The following is a 25,879-nucleotide window of genomic DNA, read 5'->3' as shown; positions in this document are numbered from 1 at the left end:
TTTTTTTTAATACATTTTAGAATAAGGCTATAAAAAAAGTCAAGAGGTCTGGCCTCCCGAGTGGTGCAGCGGTCTAAGACACTACATCGCAGTGCTAGAGGCGCACTACAAGTCTGGGTTTGTATCTTATCTTAAACTTACATAGCATAGCCTTTGTGTCCCATGAGTATGTCACTGTAGGCTGATGCAGAGTAATGGAGTATCGTGTGTTTTAAAGTATGGCTCTGGTACGCTCACATAAGACGGAGCATATCAGTTATTTCAAAGTTTCTAATGCTCTCTCTCTCTCTCTCTCTCTCTCTCTCTCTCTCACTCATATCTCACCACACAAACCTCAAACGACTCACTCTCTCTTCCGGCCCACGCTTAAACATGAGGTAATACAGACAGGGGAGTTGATTTTAACTTTGTTGTAATACCACATTTGGTTTCTTTCATAATAGAAAATAAAATAAGAAATGTAACCACTATTCAACTGTCACGGTTTGTCCTCTCTGGATGAGGAAAGAATGGCGGGTTAGGAGGGTGTCTCTATAGATTGCGGGAAGACACGGAGAAGTGTGAGACTCAGAGGATGGTTGTGGAGGAAAGAGTACTGATGACGAAAAGGAGAATGGCGCCTTGGTGGCTAGTCAACAAGCTAACCACAGAAACTCACACATCATTTTTCTCATAAGCTGGAGGTAAAGTTCCTCTAAAGTCTAATTTTAGGTCAGTTTGATCGTTTAAACATCATATTTTTTTTGTCTTTGTCCCACGTATCTCTCTCATATATGTTTCCATACCCGTTCTGGTATCAAGTGTATCTGTTAATGACAGATAACGCTCATTTGTAAATAAATGTGTAGGTAAAGTTTTTTTTATTTTTTAAGTGGGTCATATTTCGTTGAAGCCTTGGTTTTCTTATACAGTATGGTGTAGTTGACATTTTTATTGAAAATATTTCCCTTTCTGATATTGACTGGCTATCTTCCTCTAAGACCTTGTGGCCTTTCCCCTGTGTGTGTGTGACAGAACGGTGATCGACGAGCGCATTACATGTACAGAACTGCATAGAACACTGGATCTATGTTGATAATCAGGGTTAATATATTCACAGTAGGCAGATCATCAGTTTGCTCCAACGAGGGAGAGGGTCTCTGATATACAGCAGCTTTTCTTGGGAAATGTTGCACTACTGTACGTGTCACCAATACGTTTACATACTAATGTATGTAATGCCCAATGCCATACATACAGCATGATGTATTTTCATCTGCCCATTTCCCCCTTCGACCCTGCTGTTTTCTGTGAAACCCATGGCAATTTTGGAAACCTGGCGGAGGTGTTGTGGGAGTTTCAAAGAACCTTATAAGACGTTGAAAAGAAAACAGGCTTTTTTTTATCTGTGGTTAAGCGAGTTGGGGTGTTATTCTTGTGATGGTGAGAGTTTAAGGCGGTGTGTTTACCATAACTGGTGAAACTGCCCTGTGGGTGATCAAATCAAAATCAAATCAAATCAAATGTTATTTGTCACATACACATGGTTAGCAGATGTTAATGCGAGTGTAGCGAAATGCTTGTGCTTCTAGTTCCGACAATGCAGTATATACCAGGTAATCTAAGGAGGAGATAAACAAAACAACACACTACATTAATTCTGGTAATGTCAAGTGGTAATGTCAAGTGTCTTCTTGATTTTAGTGAGAAAGTGCAAATAGGAAACGGGGATACCTAGTCAGTTGTACAACTGAATGCCATCAACTGAAATGTATGTTCCAAATACCTGTACTCAATTCTGATCTTTTCTATTTCAATAAAACTAGGATATAATGTGTAAAGGGTGTTGTGTGTTGGTGAATTAATATAGTTGGAGTTGTCTGCTTGTCATTTGATAAGGTGTTCCCCTGATAAAAGCATTATGTGTCGTGTTAGAGACTTAGGGGGAGACCGAAAGAGGAAGTGTCTATCTATTCTGTGCAACCGCTGATCTAGTTGAGAATCTCATTTGGAAAACCGCTCATCGAATTCAGAATTTCCCCAGTATCATTATTTTTGCATGTGTGGAATTCCTCCTGTATCTCTGTGATATGCCATGTCATGCTGGAGGAGGTTTCATCTTCCGTCCCACTCTGTCCTTTTTCATCATTTTGACTGACTCATACTTTCGCTCTGCTGTATATTATACAGATATTGAGTGCTACTTCACATAGCGTACATACTGTATGTCTGCTTAACCCCATTCACATACTGTATGTCTGCTTAACCCCATTCACATACTGTATGTCTGTTTAACCCCATCACATACTGTATGTCTGTTTAACCCCATTCACATACTGTATGTCTGTTTAACCCCATTCACATACTGTATGTCTGTTTAACCCCATTCACATACTGTATGTCTGTTTAACCCCATTCACATACTGTATGTCTGTTTAACCCCATTCACGCACTGTATGTCTGTTTAACCCCATTCACATTCTGTAAGTCTGTTTAACCCCATTCACATACTGTATGTCTGTTTAACCCCATTCACATACTGTATGTCTGTTTAACCCCATTCACATACTGTATGTCTGTTTAACCCCATTCACATACTGTATGTCTGTTTAACCCCATTCACATTCTGTATGTCTGTTTAACCCCATTCACATATTGTATGTCTGTTTAATACTGTATGTCTTTTAACCCCATTCACATATTGTATGTCTGTTTAACCCCATTCACATACTGTATGTCTTTTAACCCCATTCACATATTGTATGTCTGTTTAACCCCATTCACATATTGTATGTCTGTTTAACCCCATTCACATATTGTATGTCTTTTAACCCCATTCACATACTGTATGTCTGTTTAACCCCATCACATACTGTATGTCTGTTTAACCCCATTCACATACTGTAAGTCTGTTTAACCCCATTCACATACTGTAAGTCTGTTTAACCCCATTCACATACTGTATGTCTGTTTAACCCCATCACATACTGTAAGTCTGTTTAACCCCATTCACATACTGTATGTCTGTTTAACCCCATTCACATACTGTATGTCTTTTAACCCCATTCACATATTGTATGTCTGTTTAACCCCATCACATACTGTAAGTCTGTTTAACCCCATTCACATACTGTATGTCTTTTAACCCCATTCACATATTGTATGTCTGTTTAACCCCATTCACATACTGTATGTCTTTTAACCCCATTCACATACTGTAAGTCTGTTTAACCCCATCACATACTGTATGTCTGTTTAACCCCATTCACATACTGTAAGTCTGTTTAACCCCATTCACATACTGTAAGTCTGTTTAACCCCATTCACATACTGTATGTCTGTTTAACCCCATCACATACTGTAAGTCTGTTTAACCCCATTCACATACTGTATGTCTGTTTAACCCCATTCACATACTGTATGTCTTTTAACCCCATTCACATATTGTATGTCTGTTTAACCCCATTCACATACTGTATGTCTTTTAACCCCATTCACATACTGTAAGTCTGTTTAACCCCATCACATACTGTAAGTCTGTTTAACCCCATTCACATACTGTATGTCTGTTTAACCCCATTCACATACTGTATGTCTGTTTAACCCCATTCACATTCTGTATGTCTGTTTAACCCCATTCACATATTGTATGTCTGTTTAATACTGTATGTCTTTTAACCCCATTCACATTCTGTAAGTCTGTTTAACCCCATTCACATACTGTATGTCTTTTAACCCCATCACATACTGTAAGTCTGTTTAACCCCATTCACATACTGTATGTCTGTTTAACCCCATTCACACACTGTATGTCTGTTTAACCCCATTCACATACTGTATGTCTGTTTAACCCCATCACATACTGTAAGTCTGTTTAACCCCATTCACATACTGTAAGTCTGTTTAAACCCATTCACACACTGTATGTCTGTATAACCCCGTTCACACACTGTGTATCTGTTTAACCCCATTCACACACTGTGTATCTGTTTAACCCCATTCACACACTGTGTATCTGTTTAACCCCATTCACACACTGTGTATCTGTTTAACCCCATTCACACACTGTGTATCTGTTTAACCCCATTCACACACTGTGTATCTGTTTAACCCCATTCACACACTGTGTATCTGTTTAACCCCATTCACACACTGTATGTATGCTCTTTACATACTGAGATGAATAAACAGAAACTATCAGATCCTTACTCAGAAAAAGTACACAAGACAAAATACAATGTGACTTCAGATGAACACAGTTCATAAATACATTATTTGTGTAAATATGTAGAAAGTGTAATGAACACAGGATTGGGAAGTCCAAAGGCCAGTAAATATAGGAAAACCCAGTCACATATGGGGTAGTCAGTTAAAACATTTTCACAGCTATCGTCAGCGGACTAGATCCAAACGACATTCTGTTTGACTTTCAGTAGCTGCAGTTATTAGTAATAATTGACCTATAAACCTCACGATAGAAAGAGATATGGTTGTTTTCTTTGTAAATTGATCAAATGATCTCTCGGGTTGTGGTGCACGCAGTGTTGGCTCCCATTTTCTACGCTGTAGCTACCTATAGTGGGGGTTATGTGGTCAAATGTGAGCATTTTCTGTGGAAAACTCACCAGATGAGTCTGACCAACATTGATAAATATCTCAACATTATAACTTATAAAACTTGTTTTCACAGAGAGCTTGTAGAATCCTTTATGATGATGACCTTTGCAATGCTGTAATAATCCACCCCGTCGCCCCATCTACCGAGTCAAAACCGTTTCCCTCCTTTTTCCTCCCACACTTGTTTCACTTCTGGTGAAATGCTTCTTGTCAGTTGAAATGGGTGAAGGGGTGTCAGAAGGGGGGTTTCCCATCTCCTGCTCAAATCTCTAAAGACCCACCAAATAGCGGCAGCCGGCAGCCAGCAGCCAACAGCTGTGTGCTGTTTTGAAAATAAGTTCTCTTTCTGCCACACAGAACTTTGTCAATAACAGTTGACAATGTCAGTGACTGCTTTAAGTGACTCCTCGGAGTTAACTAAAGTGAAGAAACATGGTAATTTATTCACAAAAGGTAACAAAAAAGGCTCCAAAAATATTTAAATAGCTACAATTAGAATTATGGTTACTGATTTCTTTTTTTTCAGTTAGGAAAAGGACTGTTTACTTGAAATGGCATACAAAGGGCTTGTAGACATATTGCATGACTCCCCACAATCTGCATTGCTAAACCAACTCTTCTGTGTGTCACACAGTGTCCTCCGTTTGTGGACCATGTCGACCAAATGTCACTTCCAAATCACCCAGAGAAGGAAGCATAGTGTTCACGCTGCAGTTCAGTCCTCCCTCCACCGGGAGCAACGCTGATAAAGCCGTCAGGAGTGGAAAGGTTTCACCGATGCATGTAGGCAGGTGGGAAAAGGTTACTGAGTCCTCCAAGTTCACTACCGTTTCTATGTGGAGATTGTTCGTTTTATAGCTGGAGCGTGAAGATTCCATCTCACACATGTCTCCTGTGAGACTGCTGCAGTTTAGCTGCTCCTCTGTCAAACTAAACAGGGCTACAGACTGTCCACCGACACTCCCCTCACAGTGTCTTCTTGTCTGGCACCAAACACATTGGCTTGCCCCTAAACAAACACATGCCATGTGACCAGACCTGTATCCCAAAACAGGATCAGCCATAACTGTTTCGCATGAGATTTGTTGAAAACTCTGCTCCGTCTCAGTAAAATGAGAGTCCACTGACGAGGGACTCTGGCTTCGGTAGCCATCCCCTGCGACAATTACCATCCCAGGCAAGATTCCACAGTCGTCCCCCTGTAGACTCCCAGCACACCCTAACTGGCAGCCCAGCCCCACCCCACTGTCCTCTTTCAGGCTGATGTTTATGTTAATCCTCCTATCCAGCAGGGGGGGCTCTCCAGTTCCACTCCTGCTGCTGATGGCACTCTCTGGTGCTCCCAGGCTTCCACAGCCACTGTCTTCTTGCTTTTCCGGACTCCTTCCGTTTCCATTCCCAGAAATGTGTGATTTAGTGCAATCCCCACTGCCCAGACTTGTCCTTCTGTCCTCTCCTTCTTCCTGCTCTCCCTTGCCTGCTAGAGTAGTCCTTTCGTCAGCCAACCAGACCATGACATCAGTTATGGCGGTGCTCATGAACCAGCCTTTGTCTGTGACGATCTCCACTGGGACATCTCCCACACAGAGAGGCTGCCAGCCACTGCCTGTGGATTTCTGAGGTAAAAGAGGACAAAATGAGAAAACATGAATCCATAAACAAACAACTCCTCGAATGAGGAAGTGATCAATAACGGGAAATAGAATAGGCCTTTAGATTTGATTAAGATAATCAAGAGTTAAACAGAGAGTTTATATAAAGACTTCTTAAAAGCCCGGTGCTTCCCTATCTGTGAAGTTGCAGGAAATGAATATATATGCATGTTGTAGAACAGAGCACCACTTGTTTCCTCTACTGAGCCATTTACTTTATTTTCGTACTCCTTATATTGTATTATTTCTTATTGTTGTTTCATTGTCGAGAAGGAACCTGCGAGTAAGAATTTCATTGGACGATGTATACCATGCGTATCCCATACATATGGACTAATAAAACCTGAAACTTCTACCTGTTGTGTTGCTTCTTGTTTTGCACTTTTAGAATACGGCGTTTCTGTCCTTTCTCTGAAGTGTCCTTTCCCTGAAGTGATTGACATAGTCAGTTCTGCATTAGTGAAACTGTTCAAAGAAACATACCAGTGCAACAGGCATTTTCTCAGGGCGCCTCAGGAAGCAGCAAAGGGCCAGCATGACCAGGACCCCCATCACGCTTAGGGTGGAGAAGGACACCACAGCAAGGATATACCACTCTGGTGAGAACAGAACTTGTGTTTAGCCGAATGAGTTTAGTTAATAAGACTCTAGACATTAGGTATATGACATATCGGAATATGGCCACATAGAGCTGTGTAGTCTGAGTTGTATTACCTTGCTCTGGCAGCAGGAGGCACTGTTCAGGGGAGACCTCACTGGTGAATTGTCCTCCGTTGCCTGCAACTTTAAGGCAGACACAGTACTCCTGTCCCCAATGAAGAGACGTAAACCGAACCTCCGCCTTATCCTCGTCGTCTTCATCCTTCAATTGAATGACAACGGTCTGCAAGCCAATACATGAAAATGTCAGTCAATACATTCACCTGAATATGAACTTGGATGAACCACACGTTATTATTTATTTTATTACATTAGAAGTACTGCTTTTAAACCACGTCTGATCAGTACCTTGTTGTCCTGCAATCTTCCCTGTAGGTAGATAGTATAAGTCAGTCCAAATGGGAAGATCTTTTTTAGTAATGGCTTCCTGTGAACACGGACTGTTACTGAACTGGAGGTGGCCAACAGTGTACTGGAGGGATGCTGCAGTTTACCTAGGAGAACAGGGGTAGTGGAGAAAGGTAAGCAATGGGCAAGCGTTTGGCATTGTGTCACTATGAACTACAAAGAAATGAGCAAAACCTATTCAACTCGGCCACTAAAACTTAGCTGTACTTGACTTACTTTCTCTGGGGTTGAACTTCTTCCCCCGTGACCATGCAGAGATGCTGTTCTCAGTGACCAGTCGAACCCGGACCTTGTAGATCATGAAAAAGTCACCGATAAGGTAGGACAGGTCACAATATGTCAGCTGGGTCCCGTCACAGCTGGTCACGTTGGTCCAATTACTATTGACATACCTGAGGAAAGACACGTGAAAGTAGCTAGATTAATTAGAATACTTTCTTCAAAGATGAGGTGAGGGTGGTATGGAAGAATGATTGAAGAGGGTAAAGGGGATAGAGTGGACAGGGAGGACTCTGAAATGGATGCGGTAGTTAAGTGCGGTAGCTAAGTGACAGGTCGGAGAACGAAGGGATGAGTGAATTAGGCGGACGTAATTAGTGTGGGGTATACCTGGCCATCTGCACCTGGTACTGAGCCAGTGGCGGGGCCCCTTCAGGGGAGTCCCAGAGCAACGTCACCTCCCCGTCCCATATGTCCACCGTCAGATTGACTGGCTTCAGTAGGTCTTTACCTGTCACAATTATAACATTCCAATGTTAAAGAATTTCTCTGCATTTTTCTGAGATTTTCAAAGTACAAATAATTCATAGGGAGCCTGGGAGTCCAGAGAATCAATAAGTACGGAGTTTTCCCTAGCCACCATGCTTCTACATCTGCATTGCTTGCTTGTTTGGGGTTTTAGGCTGGGTTTCTGTACAGCACTTTGTGACATCGGCTGATGTTAAGAAGGGCTTTATAAAAAACATTTGATTGATTGATTGAAGTAGAAGGTGGATTTCCTAAAGGGGACTGCATTTCATCAGGGGGTTTCTAAACCAGTTTCGCTACCAAATGTCACAATGTTTACAGTTGACTCATGACAATATTTGCTCAAATTCCAATTATTCACTGTGAATTGTCTGTGGTTATTATTGATACATCCTCAAATTATAACTATATCATAGGATGTCAATTGAACCACATATTTCTCTGTCGACTCAAGTTAACTAGATTCAATGTGTAACATGGACTAATAATTTAAATATCAGTAACAATCAGCACTTAGTTTCTTTTTTGTATACGGGCGTTACATTTTTAGATCGATGTGGTTCTTGAAACGTGTTCCATTTTGATAGGAAGGGCACATACACACTGAGAAATGTACAATATGCTACCTCAAACACTTTTGAAAGCTAGGCCACTATGAACATTTCTAAGTGCTCTTTGTACTAAGTAACAATAAAAAAAACAGTCAATGACAATAAGAAATAAAGTAGAGACATTATTTTTATATATAGAATAGTCTCACAAGTCTCTCTAAATGTAAGAACATTATATTTACAGCACACACATATATATATATATATATAATGTTCTTACATATAGAGAGACTATTGTGAGAACTAAACAGCAATAACCAGACATTTTGAATAAATTATTAAGGCCTTTATTACCTGACACATAGTCCGAGGTGATCAGGAGGGCAAGAATGGAAATCCACAAGGTCCAATCCATGTCCAATATATATTCTCTGATCCTTAGATAATCAGCATCATACTGTAGATATTGTCCACACACTTCTGGCTTACAGGATAGTACAGGATAGCTCACCTAGACTCCTCTGTTGTGATATAAGAGACTTTATTCAGTTACAGTCAATAGTTGACATGACTCTCACAGTTCCGTTTGATCTGTGTGACAGTGTGAGGAGGCTGTGTGTTTATTTCCCCATATGACCTCACACCCCTTTCTCTCTCTCTCTCTCTCTCTCTCTCTCTCTCTCTCTCTCTCTCGCTCTGCTGACAACGGGCTTCCTGTTCTGACTGTAGCATAGCGCTTCCCTCTTCTCACTCTTCACCCCATACTTCACCCACACGTGTCTCTCCCTTCCTCCTCCTTTCACTTTCCATCTTTCCTCATAGACCAAGGGGGTTTACATACACTTAGGTTGGATTCATTAAAACTAGTTTTTCAACCACTCCACAAATTTCTTGTAAACAAACTATAGTTTTGGCAAAGTCGGTTAGGACATCTACTTTGTTCATGACACAAGTAATTTTTCCAACAATTGTTTACAGGCAGAGTATTTCACTTCTAATTCAATGTATCACAATTCCAGTGGGTCAGAAGTTTACATACACTAAGTTGACTGTGCCTTTAAGCAGCTTGGAAAATTCCAGAAAATTATGTCATGGCTTTAGAAGCTTCTGATAGGATAATTGACATCATTTCAGTCAATTGGAGGTGTACATGTGGATGAATTTCAAGGCCTACCTTCAAACTCAGTGCCTCTTTGCTTGATATCATGGGAAAGTCAAAAGAAATCAGCCAAGACCTCAGAAAAACAATTGTAGACCTCCACAAGCCTGGTTCATCCTTGGGAGCAATTTCCAAATGCCTGAAGGTACCATGCTCATCTGTACAAAGAATAGTACGCGCAAGTACAGTATAAACACCATGGGACCGCGCAGCCGTCATACAGCTCAGGAAGGAGACGTGTTCTGTCTCCTAGAGATTAATGTACTTTGGTGCGAAAAGTGCAAATCAATCCCAGAACAACAGCAAAGGACCTTGTGAAGATGCTGGAGGAAACAGGTACAAAAGTATCTATATCCACAGTAAACCGAGTCCTATATCGACATAACCTGAGGGTCCGCTCAGCAAGAAAGAAGCCACTGCTCCAAAACCGCCATAAAAAAGCCAGACTACGGTATGCAAATGCCCATGGAGACAAAGATCGTACTTTTTGGAGAAATGTCCTTGAGTCTGATGAAACAAAAATAGAACTGTTTGACCATAATGACCATCATTATGTTCGAAGGACAAAGGGGGAGGCTGGCAAGCCGAAGAACACCATCCCAAACGTGAAGCACGGGGGTGGCAGCATCATGTTGTGGGGGTGCTTTGCTGCAGGAGGGACTGGTGCACTTCACAAAATAGATGGCATCATGAGGAAGAGAAATTATGTGGATATATTGAAGCAACATCTCAAGACATCAGTCAGGAAGTTAAAGCTTGGTCGCAAATGGGTCTTCCAAATGGACAGTGACCCCAAGCGTACTTCCAAAGTTGTGGCAAAATGGCTTAAGGACAACAAAGTCAAGGTATTGGAGTGGCCATCAATCACCCTGACCTCAATCCTATAGAACATTTTCTGGGGAGAACTGAAAAAGCATGTGCGAGCAAGGAGGCTTAGAAACATGACTCAGTTAAACCAGCTCTGTCAGGAGAAATGGGCCAAAATCCACTCAACTTATTGTGGGAAGCTTGAGGAAGGCTTCCTGAAACTTTTGACCCAAGTTAAACTATTTAAAGGCAATGCTACCAAATACTAATTGAGTTTGTATTCTTCTGACCCACTGGGAATGTGATGAAAAAAAATAAAAGCTGAAATAAATCATTCACTCTACTATTATTCTGACATTTCACATTCTTAAAATAAAGTGGTGACCCTAACTGACCTGAAAGAGATACTTTTTACTGGGATTAAATGTCAGGAATTGTGGAATACTGAGTTGAAATGTATTTGGCTAAGGGGTATGTAAACATCTGAATTCAACTGTAGATACTTATTGCAGAGATATTAATTTGCTCAGATTTATCTGATCAGGTGCGTGTTTCACTTGTCTTACTTTACCACTGTAACATAACATGGGGTTTCAAATGGAAATATAAATATTTGCAATATCTCTCAATGTTTAACTCCTGTGAAATATGTGAAATTGTTTTAGCAAGTGTTAGTCATGAACAATGCACACCCAGTTTCTTTCTCAATCACTAGAATAATTCATTTAGAAAGGAGCTCTGAAATATATCTGTCTGTTCCATGACTGTCCATCTCAATACTGCAGAAGTACGCAGAAGGATCGCTGTGATTCAAAAGGATAGTCTACATCAACTGGCACTCGTCATAGATATCCACAGGACACAATATCAATTCGAGGTTGTGGAATCAATGAAATAAAATGTTTCCTGTATTAGGGAAGCAGTGTGTCCATTATGCATAAAATGGGTCTCATCAAGCCCGTTTGGGTAGACATGCCCTCTCTGGCCCTTAATCTCAGGACAAAGAACATGACCACAGCTCTGTGCATTTCCATTCAAGGCAATTTGAGAGTTGCTACTTGGGATGATGACGCTCTCTCTAAGTCCACATAGTTGGGCCCAAATGCATTAAAACTGTACCTCATGCATTTGAACAAGTAAAAATCAGGCTGGGTTTGATCTAACCCACCTGATCTAACCCACCTACCGCTCTTTGAGCTGTCTCCCATCAAGGGGCCCAAACTGTCCCTAGACCTATCCACTCCGCACCCCAACAACACTGCTGCATGCAGTCATACACCAAAATGCTTATAAGAGTTAGTTTCACACCATTGTGCTTTTACTTCCTATCAGGGAGTTTTATTTTATACATGCTAACCTTTATCACTTCTGTTTTCTAGTCATGCTTTTGATTCTGAGAAAACAGTTTCTCTATTCTGTACATTGTGCGAAAACACAGACCGCAAATCCTCTCTCTGATAATATCCTGTGTGATCTCGATCTCCGTAGCCGATGTGAGTAAAACATTTAAACAGGTTAACATTCGCAAGGCCGAAATACCAGTACACATACTCAGAGCAAGTGCTGACCAGCTGGTGGGTGTCTTGACTGACATTTTCAACCTATCCCTGACCCGGTCTGTAATGCAAACTTGTTTCAAGCAGACCACCATAGTCCCCGTTCGCAAGAACGCCAAGGTAGCCTGCCTAAATGACTATCACCCCGTAGCACTGACATCTATAGCCATGAAATACTTTTAAAAAGTTGGTCATGGCTCACATCATGACTCACCGTCATCCCAGACACCCTGGACCTTGGGCAGGGCAATATGGCCAAAATATTATATAATTGACGGTATGACGGTATTTGATGGTATTTTTAGTTTTTGAATAATAAATGTTGTACATTTGCTTTATGACTAGTGAGTGATCCTAGGGTGGAAATACATACAATCTAAGTGATTTCAATGAGTCTTTCTCAATTCTGATGGTTTTATACTGTTCAATTCAACTTCAACAAAAACCAATTTCAGCACTTTTACAATTGCTGCATTTCCTGCACTCAATTGCAGTGGTGGAAAAAGTACCCAAATTGTCATTTTGAGTAAAAGTAAAGATACGTTAATAGAAAATGACTCAAGTAAAAGTTAAAGTCACCCAAAAGTAAATGTAATTGATAAAATGTACTTCAGCATCAAAAGTAAAAGTATAAATCATTTCAAATTCCTTAGCAAACCAGATGGCGCCATTTTCTTTATTTTTTTATTTTTTTACAGATAGCCAGTGTTATGTTCTGTTAATTATTGATGTCCCCTTTAAGGATGAAGCGCCCTTGGTCATGCGCAGTATTGTTCTATGTTATTCTGGTACTAACCTGTTTGAGTAAATGTGAGGCTCCAGTTCAATTGCTAGTATTCAGAGTCTTTCTTATTACATAAATAAGTACTAAGTGTTAAGACACTACAATGGCGACGAGGATGATTACCTGCAGTGTGCATCACGAAGACAGATGGAGTTCGTAGGAAGAGAGGAAGATTTTGACCCTTTAGCACAACAGCTAGCAAGCAGTGAGGACGAGGGGAGAGCTGACGAAAACGAGGCGGCAGATCAAAGACCCGTGGTGCCGGAGGTAAAGAGAATGGCTAGCATCGGGAAAATAGATGTGTTTGATGACACGCAAGAAAACTGGGCAACTTACATTGAACGACTGGAACAGTACTTCATTGCAAACGACATTGCTGATAACAAGAGAGTGCCAGCGTTGTTGAGTTTAATTGGCCCAAAAACATACAGTTTGCTAAGAGATCTGACTGCCCCTCTGAAGCCCTCAAATAAAACATTCACAGAGATTGTGGAGATATTGCAAAATCACCTATCACCTAAACCACTCCTCATCGCGGAACGTTTTCGTTTCCACAAGAGAGATCAGGATGAGGGGGAGGGTGTTAGTACATATGTAGCAGTGTTGAAGAAACTGTCTGAACATTGCCAGTTGGGAGAGAACCTAAATGACACATTAAGGGATAGATTTGTTTGTGGACTGAAACATGAACACATTCAAAAACGTTTGCTCACAGAATCAGAGCTCACGTTTGCAAAGGCTGTTGAAATTGCTGTGGCTATGGAAATCACGACTAAAGATACTTTTGAGTTGCAAAGTAAAAGAAGTACCGACCTGTCACAAATTTCCCTGCACAAGTTTTCACGCAGTCGACAACGCCCCCGTGTGGCCGAAAAATGCAACAGGTGTGACAGAGATGGTCACAGAGCAGAGGACTGCCGTTTCAAAGACGAAACTTGTCACAAATGCAGTAGAAGGGGGCACATTCAAAGAGCAAGCAAAGCCAAATTCAGTCACAACAGGACAACTGAGAAAATTAAAGGGTCTGTGAATGCACTAGCAGAGAACAGTGGCAGTGATTCAGATGAACGATTAATTGGTAAAATGGAGTTAAACACAGTGACTTCTCCCAGCAGTAGCATAATATGGGTGACACCAGATATCGAAGGCAAACCCCTCAAAATGGAGCTGGACACAGGATCTGCAGTGTCTATAATTTCCACTACTGTCTACAATGAGCACTTTAAGGCTATCAAGCTGAAGAACACAAATGTGTTGCTGAAGACATACTCAGGAGAGAGATTGAGCCCAATGGGGGCGTTGCAGGTCAGAGTGCATTATGGGGGCAAACACAGCAGTTACAGCTGTATGTGGTGCCTGGAACTGGCCCCCATTATTTGGCAGGGAATGGCTTTCAAAAATAAAGCTGAATTGGTGTGACTTGAAAATGCTCCACACGTTCCAGTCCAAAGAGAAAGGCACAGACCAAACACTGGAACACTTGCGGAATAAATACAACACAGTTTTCAGTGATCAGATGGGAACAGTAAAAGGCTTCACAGCAAAACTTGTACTAAGAGATGATGCAACCCCAAAATTCTGCAAAGCCAGATCTGTTCCATACTCCCTGAGACCAAAGGTGGAAGCGGAAATCGATCGCTTGCAGGATACAGGGATCCTGACGAAAGTGGACAGAAGCGAATGGGCCACACCCATAGTTCCTATTGTGAAGAAAGACGGGTCTGTTAGAATGTGTGGGGACTTCAAGGTAACTGTGAATCCAATGTTGCATGTGGACCAATACCCCTTACCACGCCTGGATGACATCTTTGCTGCACTAGCTGGTGGGAAACACTTCAGTAAAATCGATCTGAAACAGGCTTACCTGCAGCTACCGGTTGAAGAGAGTTCCAAACAGTACCTGACAATAAACACACACAAAGGTCTATACATGTATAACCGCCTGGTGTTTGGCATTGCATCAGCCCCAGCCATTTGGCAACGAACTATTGACCAGATTTTGCAAGGAATCCCAGGAACCCAGTGTATCCTGGATGACATGATCATAACAGGATGCACAGACAAAGAGCACCTGGCTAACCTGAAGAGGTCCTGAAAAGACTGAAAGAGTATGGTCTACAGGCAAACTTAAAGAAGTGTGAGTTCTTCAAAGACAAGATTGTCTTCTGTGGACATAAGATTGACTGTAAGGGATTGCACAAAACACAGGACAAAATCGAGGCAGTGGTACAGGCACCACGACCACAAAATATCACAGAAGTGAGATCTTTCACGGGACTGATCAATTACTACAGAAGATTCCTCCCAAACCTTTCAGCAGTACTCCAGCCTCTAAATCAGCTCCTGGAAAAGAATAGGACATGGCGGTGGACAGAGCAATGTGAAAATGCATTTCTGGAGGCAAAACGGCTCATAACATCTGAACAGGTCCTGATGCATTACGACCCTGAAATGCCAGTGAAGTTGGCTTGTGATGCGTCCCCTTATGGATTAGGGGCAGTCCTTTCACACACACACTGAAAGAGGGGTCAGAGAGGCCAGTTGCATTTGCGTCACGAACATTGAATGATGCAGAGAAAAACTACTCACAAATCGACAAAGAAGCACTGGCACTAGTGTGGGGCGTCAAGAAATTCCACGCATACCTATATGGCAAGCGTTTCACACTGGTTACAGATCACCAGCCGTTGCTTTCCATTTTCAGTCCAAAGAAAGGCATTCCGGCAATGTTAGCAGCCAGGTTACAGCAATACGCCCTGTTCCTTGCCAGTCACATGTATGACATTGAGTTTAAGCCGTCATCTATCCACACAAATGCAGATGGATTATCCAGACTGCCATGTACAAGAGAAAGGCAAAGGAGGGTGGATGCAGTGGACATGTTCCATACCGCTCAGCTCGAGGCACTACCGGTCACAAGCACAGTTATCAAACATGAGACAAGGAAAGATGTGACCTTGTCAAAAGTGTACACCTACACCATGTCAGGATGGCCAGCTACTGGCAGAAAGGAGCTGACTCCGTATTTCCAGCGGAGAAACGAAATTACAACGTACCAAGGATGTTTGATGTGGGGAATGAGAGTCATGATACCCCAGAAATGCCAACATCTAGTCTTGCAGCAACTACATGAAGGTCATGTTGGAATTGTCAAAATGAAGCTGCTCGCAAGGAGCCACTTCTGGTGGCCAGGTCTGGACCAACAGATAGAAAATATGGCAAAGAACTGTAGTGGATGTTTGGAAACCCTTCACATGCCTGCTCCTGTCCCAGTCCACCCATGGGAATGGCCCGCAGAGCCATGGCAGAGAATTCATGTGGACTACGCTGGTCCCTTTGAAAAGCACATGTTTCTGGTTATAGTTGATGCCCATTCCAAATGGCCAGAGGTGTTTTGCACTGACTCCTCCACCTCAGCTCAGACGATAGAGTGTCTCAGAACAACGTTTGCACGCTTCGGTTTGCCACTGCAGCTGGTAAGTGACAACGCGTAAACTTTTGTAAGTGACGAGTTTACAAGATTCATGTCAGTAAATGGAATCAAACACTCAACTTCAGCTCCGTACCACCCTGCCACCAATGGGCTGGCAGAACGCTTTGTGCAAACCCTAAAGTAAGGACTCCGTGCAGCAAAACGAGACGAAGGGACTTTGCAAACAAAACTGGCCAAGTTCCTGGCCTCCTACCGAAACACCCCACATGCCACAACAAATGAAAGCCCAGCCGCACTGATGTTCGGGAGGCCTCTCCGCACACAGCTGGACATCATGAAGCCAAACAGGCTTAATGAAGTGCTGAACAAACAAGCCAAGATGCTCTCCGGTGGCCGGGAGCGCCATCTCCAAACAGGACAGGAAGTGATGGTGCGAGACTACAGAAGAGGAGGGAAATGGACAAGAGGGACCGTACACACACAAACGGGACCCAGAACTTACCAGGTTCAAGTGAGCCCAGACATAATGTGGCGGCGTCACATTAACCAAATGCATTCCACGGAAAACAGCACAACAATCGAGAGAGAACAGGCACAGAGAGCTCCCGAGAGTGACACACAAGGAACTGTAGAGGACGGTGGGGCAGTAGAGAGACCCCAGGCTGAAAGAAGGGAACGTGTTGATGAAGGTGCTGCTATAGCAGACGCTATAATGGAACAAGCACACACTGAGGATGTTCAGGAGCCTCCAGACAATCTGAGGCGCTACCCAGAACGAAGGCACCGTCCACCAGACAGACTAGACTTATAAACAAAACAAACAAAAACTAACTGTTCAAGTTCAAATTAAAAGATGCAAAATAACTACAACAAGTTCTGGGAAATGTTTCAGTTGTGGTTTGGTAAAAGTAACTCTGATTGTATAAGAGAAGGAATGTTATGTTCTGTTAATTACTGATGTCCCCTTTAAGGATGAAGCGCCCTTGGTCATGCGCAGTATTGTTCCATGTTATTCTGGTACTAACCTGTTTGAGTAAATGTGAGGCTCCAGTTCAATTGCTAGTATTCAGAGTCTTTCTTATTACATAAATAAGTACTAAGTGTTAAGACACTACAGCCAGGGGCACACTCCAACACTCAGACATAATTTACAAACAAAGCATTTGTGTTTAGTGAGTCCTCCAGATCAGAGATAGAAGATGACCAGGGATGATCTCTTGACAAGTGCGTCAATGGGACCATTTTCCTGTCCTGCTAAGCATTCCAAATGTAACTTTAGGTGTCAAGGGAAAATATATGGGGTAAAAAGTACAGTATTTTCTTTAGGAATGTAGTGAAGTAAAAGTTATCAAAAATATTTTTCAAAAATAGCAAAGTACAGATACCAAAGAAAATGACTTAAGTAGTACTCGAAAGTATTTTTACTTAATTAAGTTGTACTTGAAAGTATTTTTTTACTTAAGCACTTTACACCAATGCTCAATTGAGAATTTTCACACTGCCACATAGGACTGCATGATATGGGCAAATAATCTAGGACTTATTTTTAACCAAATGTTGCAATTGCGATTTGACTTGCGAATTAGAGCAAAACTGTCGGAATCATGGAAAAATAATGACTATTCTTATTTTATAGTTAGAATAAAGTGGCTACTTTGAATACAGTGTTGTTTGAGATGACAATGAATTAAAATGCCAGGGGGGAGTTATTGTGACAGGGTAGTAATGATGGGCATTCCGGCTCTTTCAGTGAGCCGGCTCGTTTGGCTCCCAAACGGCTCTCTAAAAAAAATATGTTTTGTATTTTTTCAAGTCAAACAGTTTGCGAGAGTTTGTTATGAAAAAGAATGCTATTAAACATGTACATTTAAAGTATAACGTTTTAATGTATACAAACAAAGTGCATATTAATCTAACCATTAAGGAATACAATCTGAACAACATAATAATAGAACATTGCACCATATCAAATAAAAATAAATAACAATGTGCAAAACTGCAGCATCCCACTTAAAACATTAAACTGATCCCTATTTTCTCTCTCTTCTTTATTGCCATGTTATAACCAGCAGCACACAGCAATGCTGACCACATTTTGCTTTTATGAGAGATTTGCATTCAGAAATGCAAGCTGCCTCACTTTCGAGGGGCTGATGCGGTTTCATCTCTCAGTAATTATTTGTCCCGTTTTTGAGAAGACCCTCTCAGAGGGAACGGATGTGGCCACTATGCAGAGTCTCCCTGTCATGACTTTAGTAAGCCGTGGGTAGACAGAGGCCTTGTTCTTCCACCAGCTCAGAGGAGGAGGGGTTCCTCCAATTAGGATCGGACCTCCATTATGGCATCTGCTGACGGATTCCTTCGTGCTGCATCCTCAGTTGCTCTCTCGTCAAACAGCATCCAAACAGCAGACGTTTGTGGCACTACTGCTGGTGCTTCTGCTCCATCTGATCCCTCTTCTTCCTGTTGCCCTGGTGCCTGAGCCAGCTGACTGCTGGGGCTGTCCCTCCCTGCTGCTGAGGTTATTCTTTTAAGAGCCTCATAAATCGCTCTGGCATCACTGAAGGCTAACTTCTTAAACCTGGTGATTTCTGATAGCACGTGATTATATTCCATTCTGTGGAACTAATAAATCTATGAAAAATCCTATAATGTGATTTTCTGGATTTTTTTTCTAATTTTGTCTGTCATAGTTGAAGTGTACCTATGATGAAAATTACAGGCCTCTCTCATCTTTTTAAGTGGGAGAACTTGCACAATTGTTGGCTGACTAAATACTTTTTTGCCCCACTGTATAATACTGAATTAAATAATGATGTAGTACTAACTGCTTACTGTCCCTCTCTCCACTGAGCTCCACAGTGACCTGCTCAAAGGGTTCCAGGACTCTGCACACCTCCTCCACCACCTCCCATTCCTCTTGGGTCAGAGCATCAACAGGTGCATTGACAATGGCCGGGGTAGAGATGATGGCATCCTTTGAGTCAAGAAAGCGCTTCAACATATAAAATGTTGAATTCTACCTTGTAGTGCAGTCTTGATTAGGCCTCAGCTCAGGCATTCCCATCTGGTGTTGTGTAGACTTTAGTTTTTCAGCACCTACTGTGCTCCTGTGAAAGTATTCCACAGCTGCTTTCACTTTGTCAACAGCGGGCTTCATCACCTTCAGAGCATCTCTTACAATCAGGTTGCTTGTGTGGGCAAGACATGGATGTTGGGTCCATTCATGGCTTTGGTAATGTTAGCTGCATTGTCGCTAACACAACGGACCACTTTTCCATCTACTTGCCATTCTCTGGCCACTCAACAGTTCCTCTGCCAAGTTCTCTGAGGTGTGTCTGTCGCTGAACTCGAAGCAGTCCAGAAGACAGCTAGACATCGAAAAATCTTCAATGAAGTGACATGTAACTGACATGTGGTTACCCTTGATGTCCAGCAGTCAGCGGCAAGGCAAACTGCAGTAGCTTTTTGGACTCTTTCCCGTACCTGTGTGCTCTCGTACAGTTGTGGAATAAGTGATTTTGAAAGGGTTTTCATGCTTGGAATCGTGTACATTGGATTTAGACTATAGCTATAATTTTATAAACCTCTGTCCTCCACGATCAAAAATGGCTGCAAATGGTGGCAATCATTTTAGCCAATCCAATATCAATTTGGCCTTGTTTTGCTACAGACATAGATTTGGCATAAACTGGTCCATAGAAGACTGCGTGCTGTGGGTCGCGGAGTAGGCCTACTTGACTGAGTGGATACATCTCCACGTGTTGAGGTGCTGGCTCCACCACTATCACTAGCAGGCCCGCTAGTTTCTCGAAGCTCCGCTACAGTTAGCTTCACAGTTGGGTGCACTGTTCGCATATGCCTGTAGGTTGTGCATAGAACCGGCTTTATATGAGATTTTTTTAGGCAAATTCTACACTGTGCTTTGTCTACATTATTAAAATTCATCTAAATGTTACTGTGTCCCATTCCCCCTCCTTTATAGCAGAAGCCTGAAACAGGTTTCTAAAGACAGTTGACTCACTAGTGGAAGCCTTAGGAAGTGCAACTTGACCCCATAGACACTATGTATTCGGTAGGCCAAGCTTTGAAAAACTACAAACCTCAGATTTCCCACTTCCTGGTTGGATTTTCCTCAGGTTTTCGCCTGCCATGCGAGTTCTGTTATACTCGCAGACATCATTCAAACCGTTTTAGAAACTTCAGAGTGTTTTCTATCCAATACTAATAATAATATGCATATATTAGCATCTGGCACAGAGTAGGAGGCAGTTCACTCTGGGCACGCTATTCATCCAAAAGTGAAAATGCTGCCCCCTATCCCAAAAAGGTGTATGCTGCTGTGGTGCCAAACTGCTGTAGAACTTCACTTGGTAGTTGATAATGGTAATATCACCAGCAAACTTCAGTCCATACCGAACCAGGAGTATGGAGTGCAGAGTGTGCAGTGACATTCTATTTCTTAACTTTGATTTGACCACACTCATTTGGCTGAACAGCCGTTCAACCTCCGCATTTGAGTGTGGCAAGGAGAGGGCAGCGAGTGCAGCTTTGCACAGTTCTTCAAATGGATTTGACCCGGAAGATTCCATGTAGTCACTGACTTCACTCCAAAACTCAACTGTATTTTCAGTTGAGTCCCACCTAAACAGATGGATGTTTCTCCATTGGGAAACAATTGTATCCCAGTAGCCTTTATTGTGCTTTAGCGTTTCCTTAACACTGAACAAGGCCATGTTTCGCAAGGCTTCTCGATTGTATGGGAGCCTTGCTTGCAGCTCCTTGCTTAAAGCAACAATGTAGTTGATGCACTGTCTCCGAATGACCTTGCGCAAGACTGAGTTGGTACACCGTGCTCTCGAAAAGGTACCGAAGGTAGGTGATGGACTGAGATGTCCATCAAGGACATCCTTAAGGGCATCAATTTTTGCCATAGGGTTGACTACTCTGCTGCAAATTGATGTTAAAAGGTGTACCAGATTGTCCAAAAGCTTGACAGGATCTGTTTGCTCTCCCTCAAATGACTTCACTGCAACTTGTACGTCGGACAGGATTGATTTCAAGAATGTCAGGTAGACATAGTTGGTCATGTCCATGTACATGGCGTGGAGCACATCCACAATGGAGCAATGCTCACTGGCCTTGGTCAACTCAAAGTGGAGTTCAGTTCTTCCCACTGGCTCAATATACGAGTTACCGCAGGCAACAATCGATAGCCAACATGTGGCACACACTTTGGTGACCTGCAGGGGTTTCTGGACACAATTAATGGTGGCATACACTGCTTTGTACGCCTCGCGCCATTTTGGGGAAATGGAAAACCAGTTGTGGGTTTCCCTGATTAAGTACTCAACACTCCTAGGGATGGTTTCTTTGGATGCTGCACTGAATGCCAATTGTAAAGACGGGCACACACAGCGGATGAGTACCAAATTGGGCAATGCACATTCTTCCTTTGAAATCATGTGCACCCCGTTGTGCACCCCAGTCATCACGGACGCATTATCAGTGCCAATACCCTGAAGATTCTCTTGTTTTAAGTTTACACTTCTCAAGAAACTCAACTACCGCCTTTGCTATTGATCTGGCATCGTCCCCCTCCAATTCAACCAGCCCGAGAAATGTGGACACAACAGTTATTTTTTTTAGCACTGAAATACCGAATCACCACACCCAAGGATTTCGAGACACTGACATCAGTGGACTCATCCAAAAAGAAACTGAACTTCTCATCCCCCACATCTGATGTTACCCTTTTGAGAAAATAAGGAGCCAGTACTCCCCTAATCATTTCTGTGCACTTGGTACTGTGCACTTGGAAGTTTGTTGCTGCCTCAGAATCTGAAAGGGCAGCTTTGCAAGCTATACCTAAATGGTCGCATGCTAGCAACGAACAATGCTCTACAGTGGCCATTGCCATAGTAGCTTCTGTGCTTTTGCAGTTATCCACTTTTTTAACCAACTGTGGTAATGTAGACTGCCTTGTACGGTTTTGATTTATTTATATGCTTTGCTGTAGCACAATGGTTTTTTTATGTCAGTACGCACAGTATGCCTGACAGTCATCCCCAATTACTGGCTTCAGCCACCCTTTAAATTCAGGTACAGGCTCCCACTCTTTTCTGTACTTCTGGCTGTAAAATTTTGATTGAGACATGTTGATTGATGTTGTAAGTTCTGTTCAAGATCAAATGCATACTACTGCTGCTGCTGCAGTCAGCCAACAACGATTTTCAATTTGCTGAAATTGCTACTGGCCTGCTGCTGCCCGTGTACGAGCCGAGCGCCTGCTACTGACGTCACTCGCAATGCACTTTTGCAGCCAGGCACGTGTGTTGTGACTGAGTGTGTGACAGAGAAAATCGTTTTTGTGTCATTTAGAGGGAACATGCGTGCATTTTAGCGTCACTTTTCAAAAGTTGCTAAAAGTTCCAAATACATTTTTAAAAGTAGATCAATTTGTTGCTAGGTGCTGTTCGAAAAAAAGTTGCCAGGGTACTCTGAAAAGTTGCTAAATCTAGCAACACAATTGCTAAATTGGCATCACTGCTCGGCTGCTAAGTGAGTTGGCTCGACCCTCCCACAAGCATCTTTGGTTCATTGGTTGACACTGCTTGTCTGATTGACAGGAACAACAGTTGAGGCTGTTAGTCTGAGCAGACAGCCAGAACAAATGTGTGTGGATTGAGCCTTTAGGCCTATACTGTTTTATTTCTTTTTTCGTTATTTGAATTGGTTAATTCTATTTATTTACAACTGATTATTTTCTATATTTTTTATAAATAGATTCGGCTCTTCTGATATGCGAGCCTGCTCCGACTCGTTCGCGAACAACCCATCCCTACGGGGTAGGAACTAAAGTGTTGTGAAGTGTTTCCTTTGGGACCATATAAGCGTTGGCTACATTGCAAGGTTCTCTTAGCTACTTATCAAGATTGCGTCTGTTTTTATAAGTTTCAATCGAAGGTGCACAGTTAAAGAAATCAACATTTATTGAAAAATGGAATCACTTTCAACATTCAAAACATATTATTACACAACGAAATACTCAAGCTCAATAATATCTACTTGTGTTAAACTCCGCAAAATCATGGATGGATTGTCCTGACCGCGCGTTCTACAAACTCGCCACGGACGCCCTCGCCTTCACGCGCAAACAGTACACGTGTATCGTTGCCAAGCACACAGACAGGCTGTATTAAATATCCTACCTGCAGCTGAAAATTTAAATTTAAATTAAGAGCGATGTGCGGCGTGTTAATTAAGCTACTGTACCGCTGCTGTGCGTAAATGCGCATTGCTCTTAATTAAAAGACGCACTTCCAAACTTTCCATATGCATTTTTTCATAACACAGCAGAAAAACTCACCATTTCAGTGGGAACAGTGTTGTTGGTCTCCCTTTTTGCCAGTGCATCAAAGTCTGGAGTTAGTTTTGTTGTGGCAATTCTCAGGACAGATCTGAGGTGTTGGTCAGTTAACTTGGATCTGTGATGGGCTTTGTTGATTTTCTGAGCAGTAGCCGCCCGTTCTTGTGTTGACTGCTTGCTAGCATAGTTTGCATGCTTCGTGGCAAAGTGACGGCTGATATTGTACTCTTTGAAAACCGCAACAGCTTCTTGGCATATCAGACATACAGCCGTTGATCGGACTTCAGTGAAGAAGTATTTTGTTGTCCACTCCTTATTAAACACTCGGCATTCGCTGTCCACTTTCCTTCTCTTTGGTCCGCTCATTTTCACAGAAGGGCTTAATGGTGACGTGAAACGAAGTGAAAATTAAAGTGAAATAAAGAGAAATACGCGCCACTCCAACAACGGTCAATGTGTTTTGAGTGCGCCATCTATTGGGGAAAGGTGGGCATTGCAGGGAAAGGGGAAAAAAGGAGGTTTTTACTATAATTTGGACAAGTTCGGCGGGCCGGATTAAAAAGCCTAACGGGCCGTATGTGGCCCGCGGGCCGTAGTTTGCCCATGTCTGTTCTAGACCTATCGGCTGCCTTCGATACTGTGAACCATCAGATCCTCCTCTCCACCCTCTCCGAGTTGGGCATCTCAGGCGCGGCCCACGCTTGGATTGCGTCCTACCTGACAGGTCGCTCCTACCAGGTGGCGTGGCGAGAATCTGTCTCCTCACCACGCGCTCTCACCACTGGTGTCCCCCAGGGCTCTGTTCTAGGCCCTCTCCTATTCTCGCTATACACCAAGTCACTTGGCTCTGTCATAACCTCACATGGTCTCTCCTATCATTGCTATGCAGACGACACACAATTAATCTTCTCCTTTCCCCCTTCTGATGACCAGGTGGCGAATCGCATCTCTGCATGTCTGGCAGACATATCAGTGTGGATGACGGATCACCACCTCAAGCTGAACCTCGGCAAGACGGAGTTGCTCTTCCTCCCGGGAAGGACTGCCCGTTCCATGATCTCGCCATCACGGTTGACAACTCCATTGTGTCCTCCTCCCAGAGCGCTAAGAACCTTGGCGTGATCCTGGACAACACCCTGTCGTTCTCAACTAACATCAAGGCGGTGGCCCGTTCCTGTAGGTTCATGCTCTACAACATCCGCAGAGTACGACCCTGCCTCACACAGGAAGCGGCGCAGGTCCTAATCCAGGCACTTGTCATCTCCCGTCTGGATTACTGCAACTCGCTGTTGGCTGGGCTCCCTGCCTGTGCCATTAAACCCCTACAACTCATCCAGAACGCCGCAGCCCGTCTGGTGTTCAACCTTCCCAAGTTCTCTCACGTCACCCCGCTCCTCCGCCCTCTCCACTGGCTTCCAGTTGAAGCTCGCATCCACTACAAGACCATGGTGCTTGCCTACGGAGCTGTGAGGGGAACGGCACCTCAGTACCTCCAGGCTCTGATCAGGCCCTACACCCAAACAAGGGCACTGCGTTCATCCACCTCTGGCCTGCTCGCCTCCCTACCACTGAGGAAGTACAGTTCCCGCTCAGCCCAGTCAAAACTGTTCGCTGCTCTGGCCCCCAATGGTGGAACAAACTCCCCACGACGCCAGGACAGCGGAGTCAATCACCACCTTCCGGAGACACCTGAAACCCCACCTCTTTAAGGAATACCTAGGATAGGATAAAGTAATCCTTCTCACCCCCCTTAAAAGATTTAGATGCACTATTGTAAAGTGGCTGTTCCACTGGATGTCATAAGGTGAATGCACCAATTTGTAAGTCGCTCTGGATAAGAGCGTCTGCTAAATGACTTAAATGTCAAATGTAAATATACTGCTACTGTCCATCATTTTTGCTTAGGCACTTTAACCCTACCTATACGTAGATTAGTGGAGGCTCCTCAGAGGTGGAAGGGGAGGACCATCCTCAGTGAAATGTAATAAAATATTGAAACATTGATAAAGTTCACCTTTTTAGATAAAACTATACTAAATATGTCACCAAATAATTGACTCTTGCAATGAAGGTCTTCAGTACCTTCAACAACACTCTCTGGGGTAGAAGCATTGTGTATCCGGATGTCAGCTACATTGACTTCAATACAAAATCTAG

General features: G+C 42.9%; 2 protein-coding genes across 2 annotated transcripts; one reads left to right on the top strand and one right to left on the bottom strand.

Moving 5' to 3' along the window:
- Positions 1–4,233: 4,233 nt before the first annotated feature.
- LOC118397154 (uncharacterized) lies at positions 4,234–9,220 on the bottom strand. The gene is made up of 7 exons (XM_035791644.2): positions 8,969–9,220; positions 7,926–8,046; positions 7,533–7,708; positions 7,257–7,402; positions 6,963–7,131; positions 6,732–6,844; positions 4,234–6,212 (listed from the first exon to the last, which is right to left on the bottom strand). Exons 1-7 carry the CDS (start codon positions 9,027–9,029, stop codon positions 5,223–5,225), a joined length of 1,776 nt encoding a protein of 591 aa, XP_035647537.1. The 5' UTR covers positions 9,030–9,220; the 3' UTR covers positions 4,234–5,222.
- A 5,076-nt stretch (positions 9,221–14,296) lies between these two features.
- LOC127908608 (uncharacterized protein K02A2.6-like) lies at positions 14,297–15,670 on the top strand. The gene has a single exon (XM_052467332.1). It carries the CDS (start codon positions 14,347–14,349, stop codon positions 15,013–15,015), a length of 669 nt encoding a protein of 222 aa, XP_052323292.1. The 5' UTR covers positions 14,297–14,346; the 3' UTR covers positions 15,016–15,670.
- The last annotated feature ends 10,209 nt before the right edge of the window (positions 15,671–25,879 follow it).

This window comes from Oncorhynchus keta, chromosome 18 (assembly GCF_023373465.1).
Source record: "Oncorhynchus keta strain PuntledgeMale-10-30-2019 chromosome 18, Oket_V2, whole genome shotgun sequence".
Lineage (NCBI taxonomy): Eukaryota > Metazoa > Chordata > Actinopteri > Salmoniformes > Salmonidae > Oncorhynchus > Oncorhynchus keta.
The sequence above is the reverse complement of the archived record's forward strand: the minus strand, read 5'-3'. Positions and strand labels throughout refer to the sequence as shown.

Excerpts from the sequence above, each read along its gene's own strand:
- LOC118397154 (XM_035791644.2), bottom strand. The coding sequence starts at position 9,029 with ATGGATTGGACCTTGTGGATTTCCATTCTTGCCCTCCTGATCACCTCG. Across the intron at positions 7,132-7,256 it reads GAAGATTGCAGGACAACAAG|ACCGTTGTCATTCAATTGAA; the intron begins GTACTGATCAGA and ends ATTGGCTTGCAG. Across the intron at positions 6,845-6,962 it reads CCTCCTGCTGCCAGAGCAAG|AGTGGTATATCCTTGCTGTG; the intron begins GTAATACAACTC and ends TGTTCTCACCAG.
- LOC127908608 (XM_052467332.1), top strand. The coding sequence starts at position 14,347 with ATGCTCCACACGTTCCAGTCCAAAGAGAAAGGCACAGACCAAACACTG.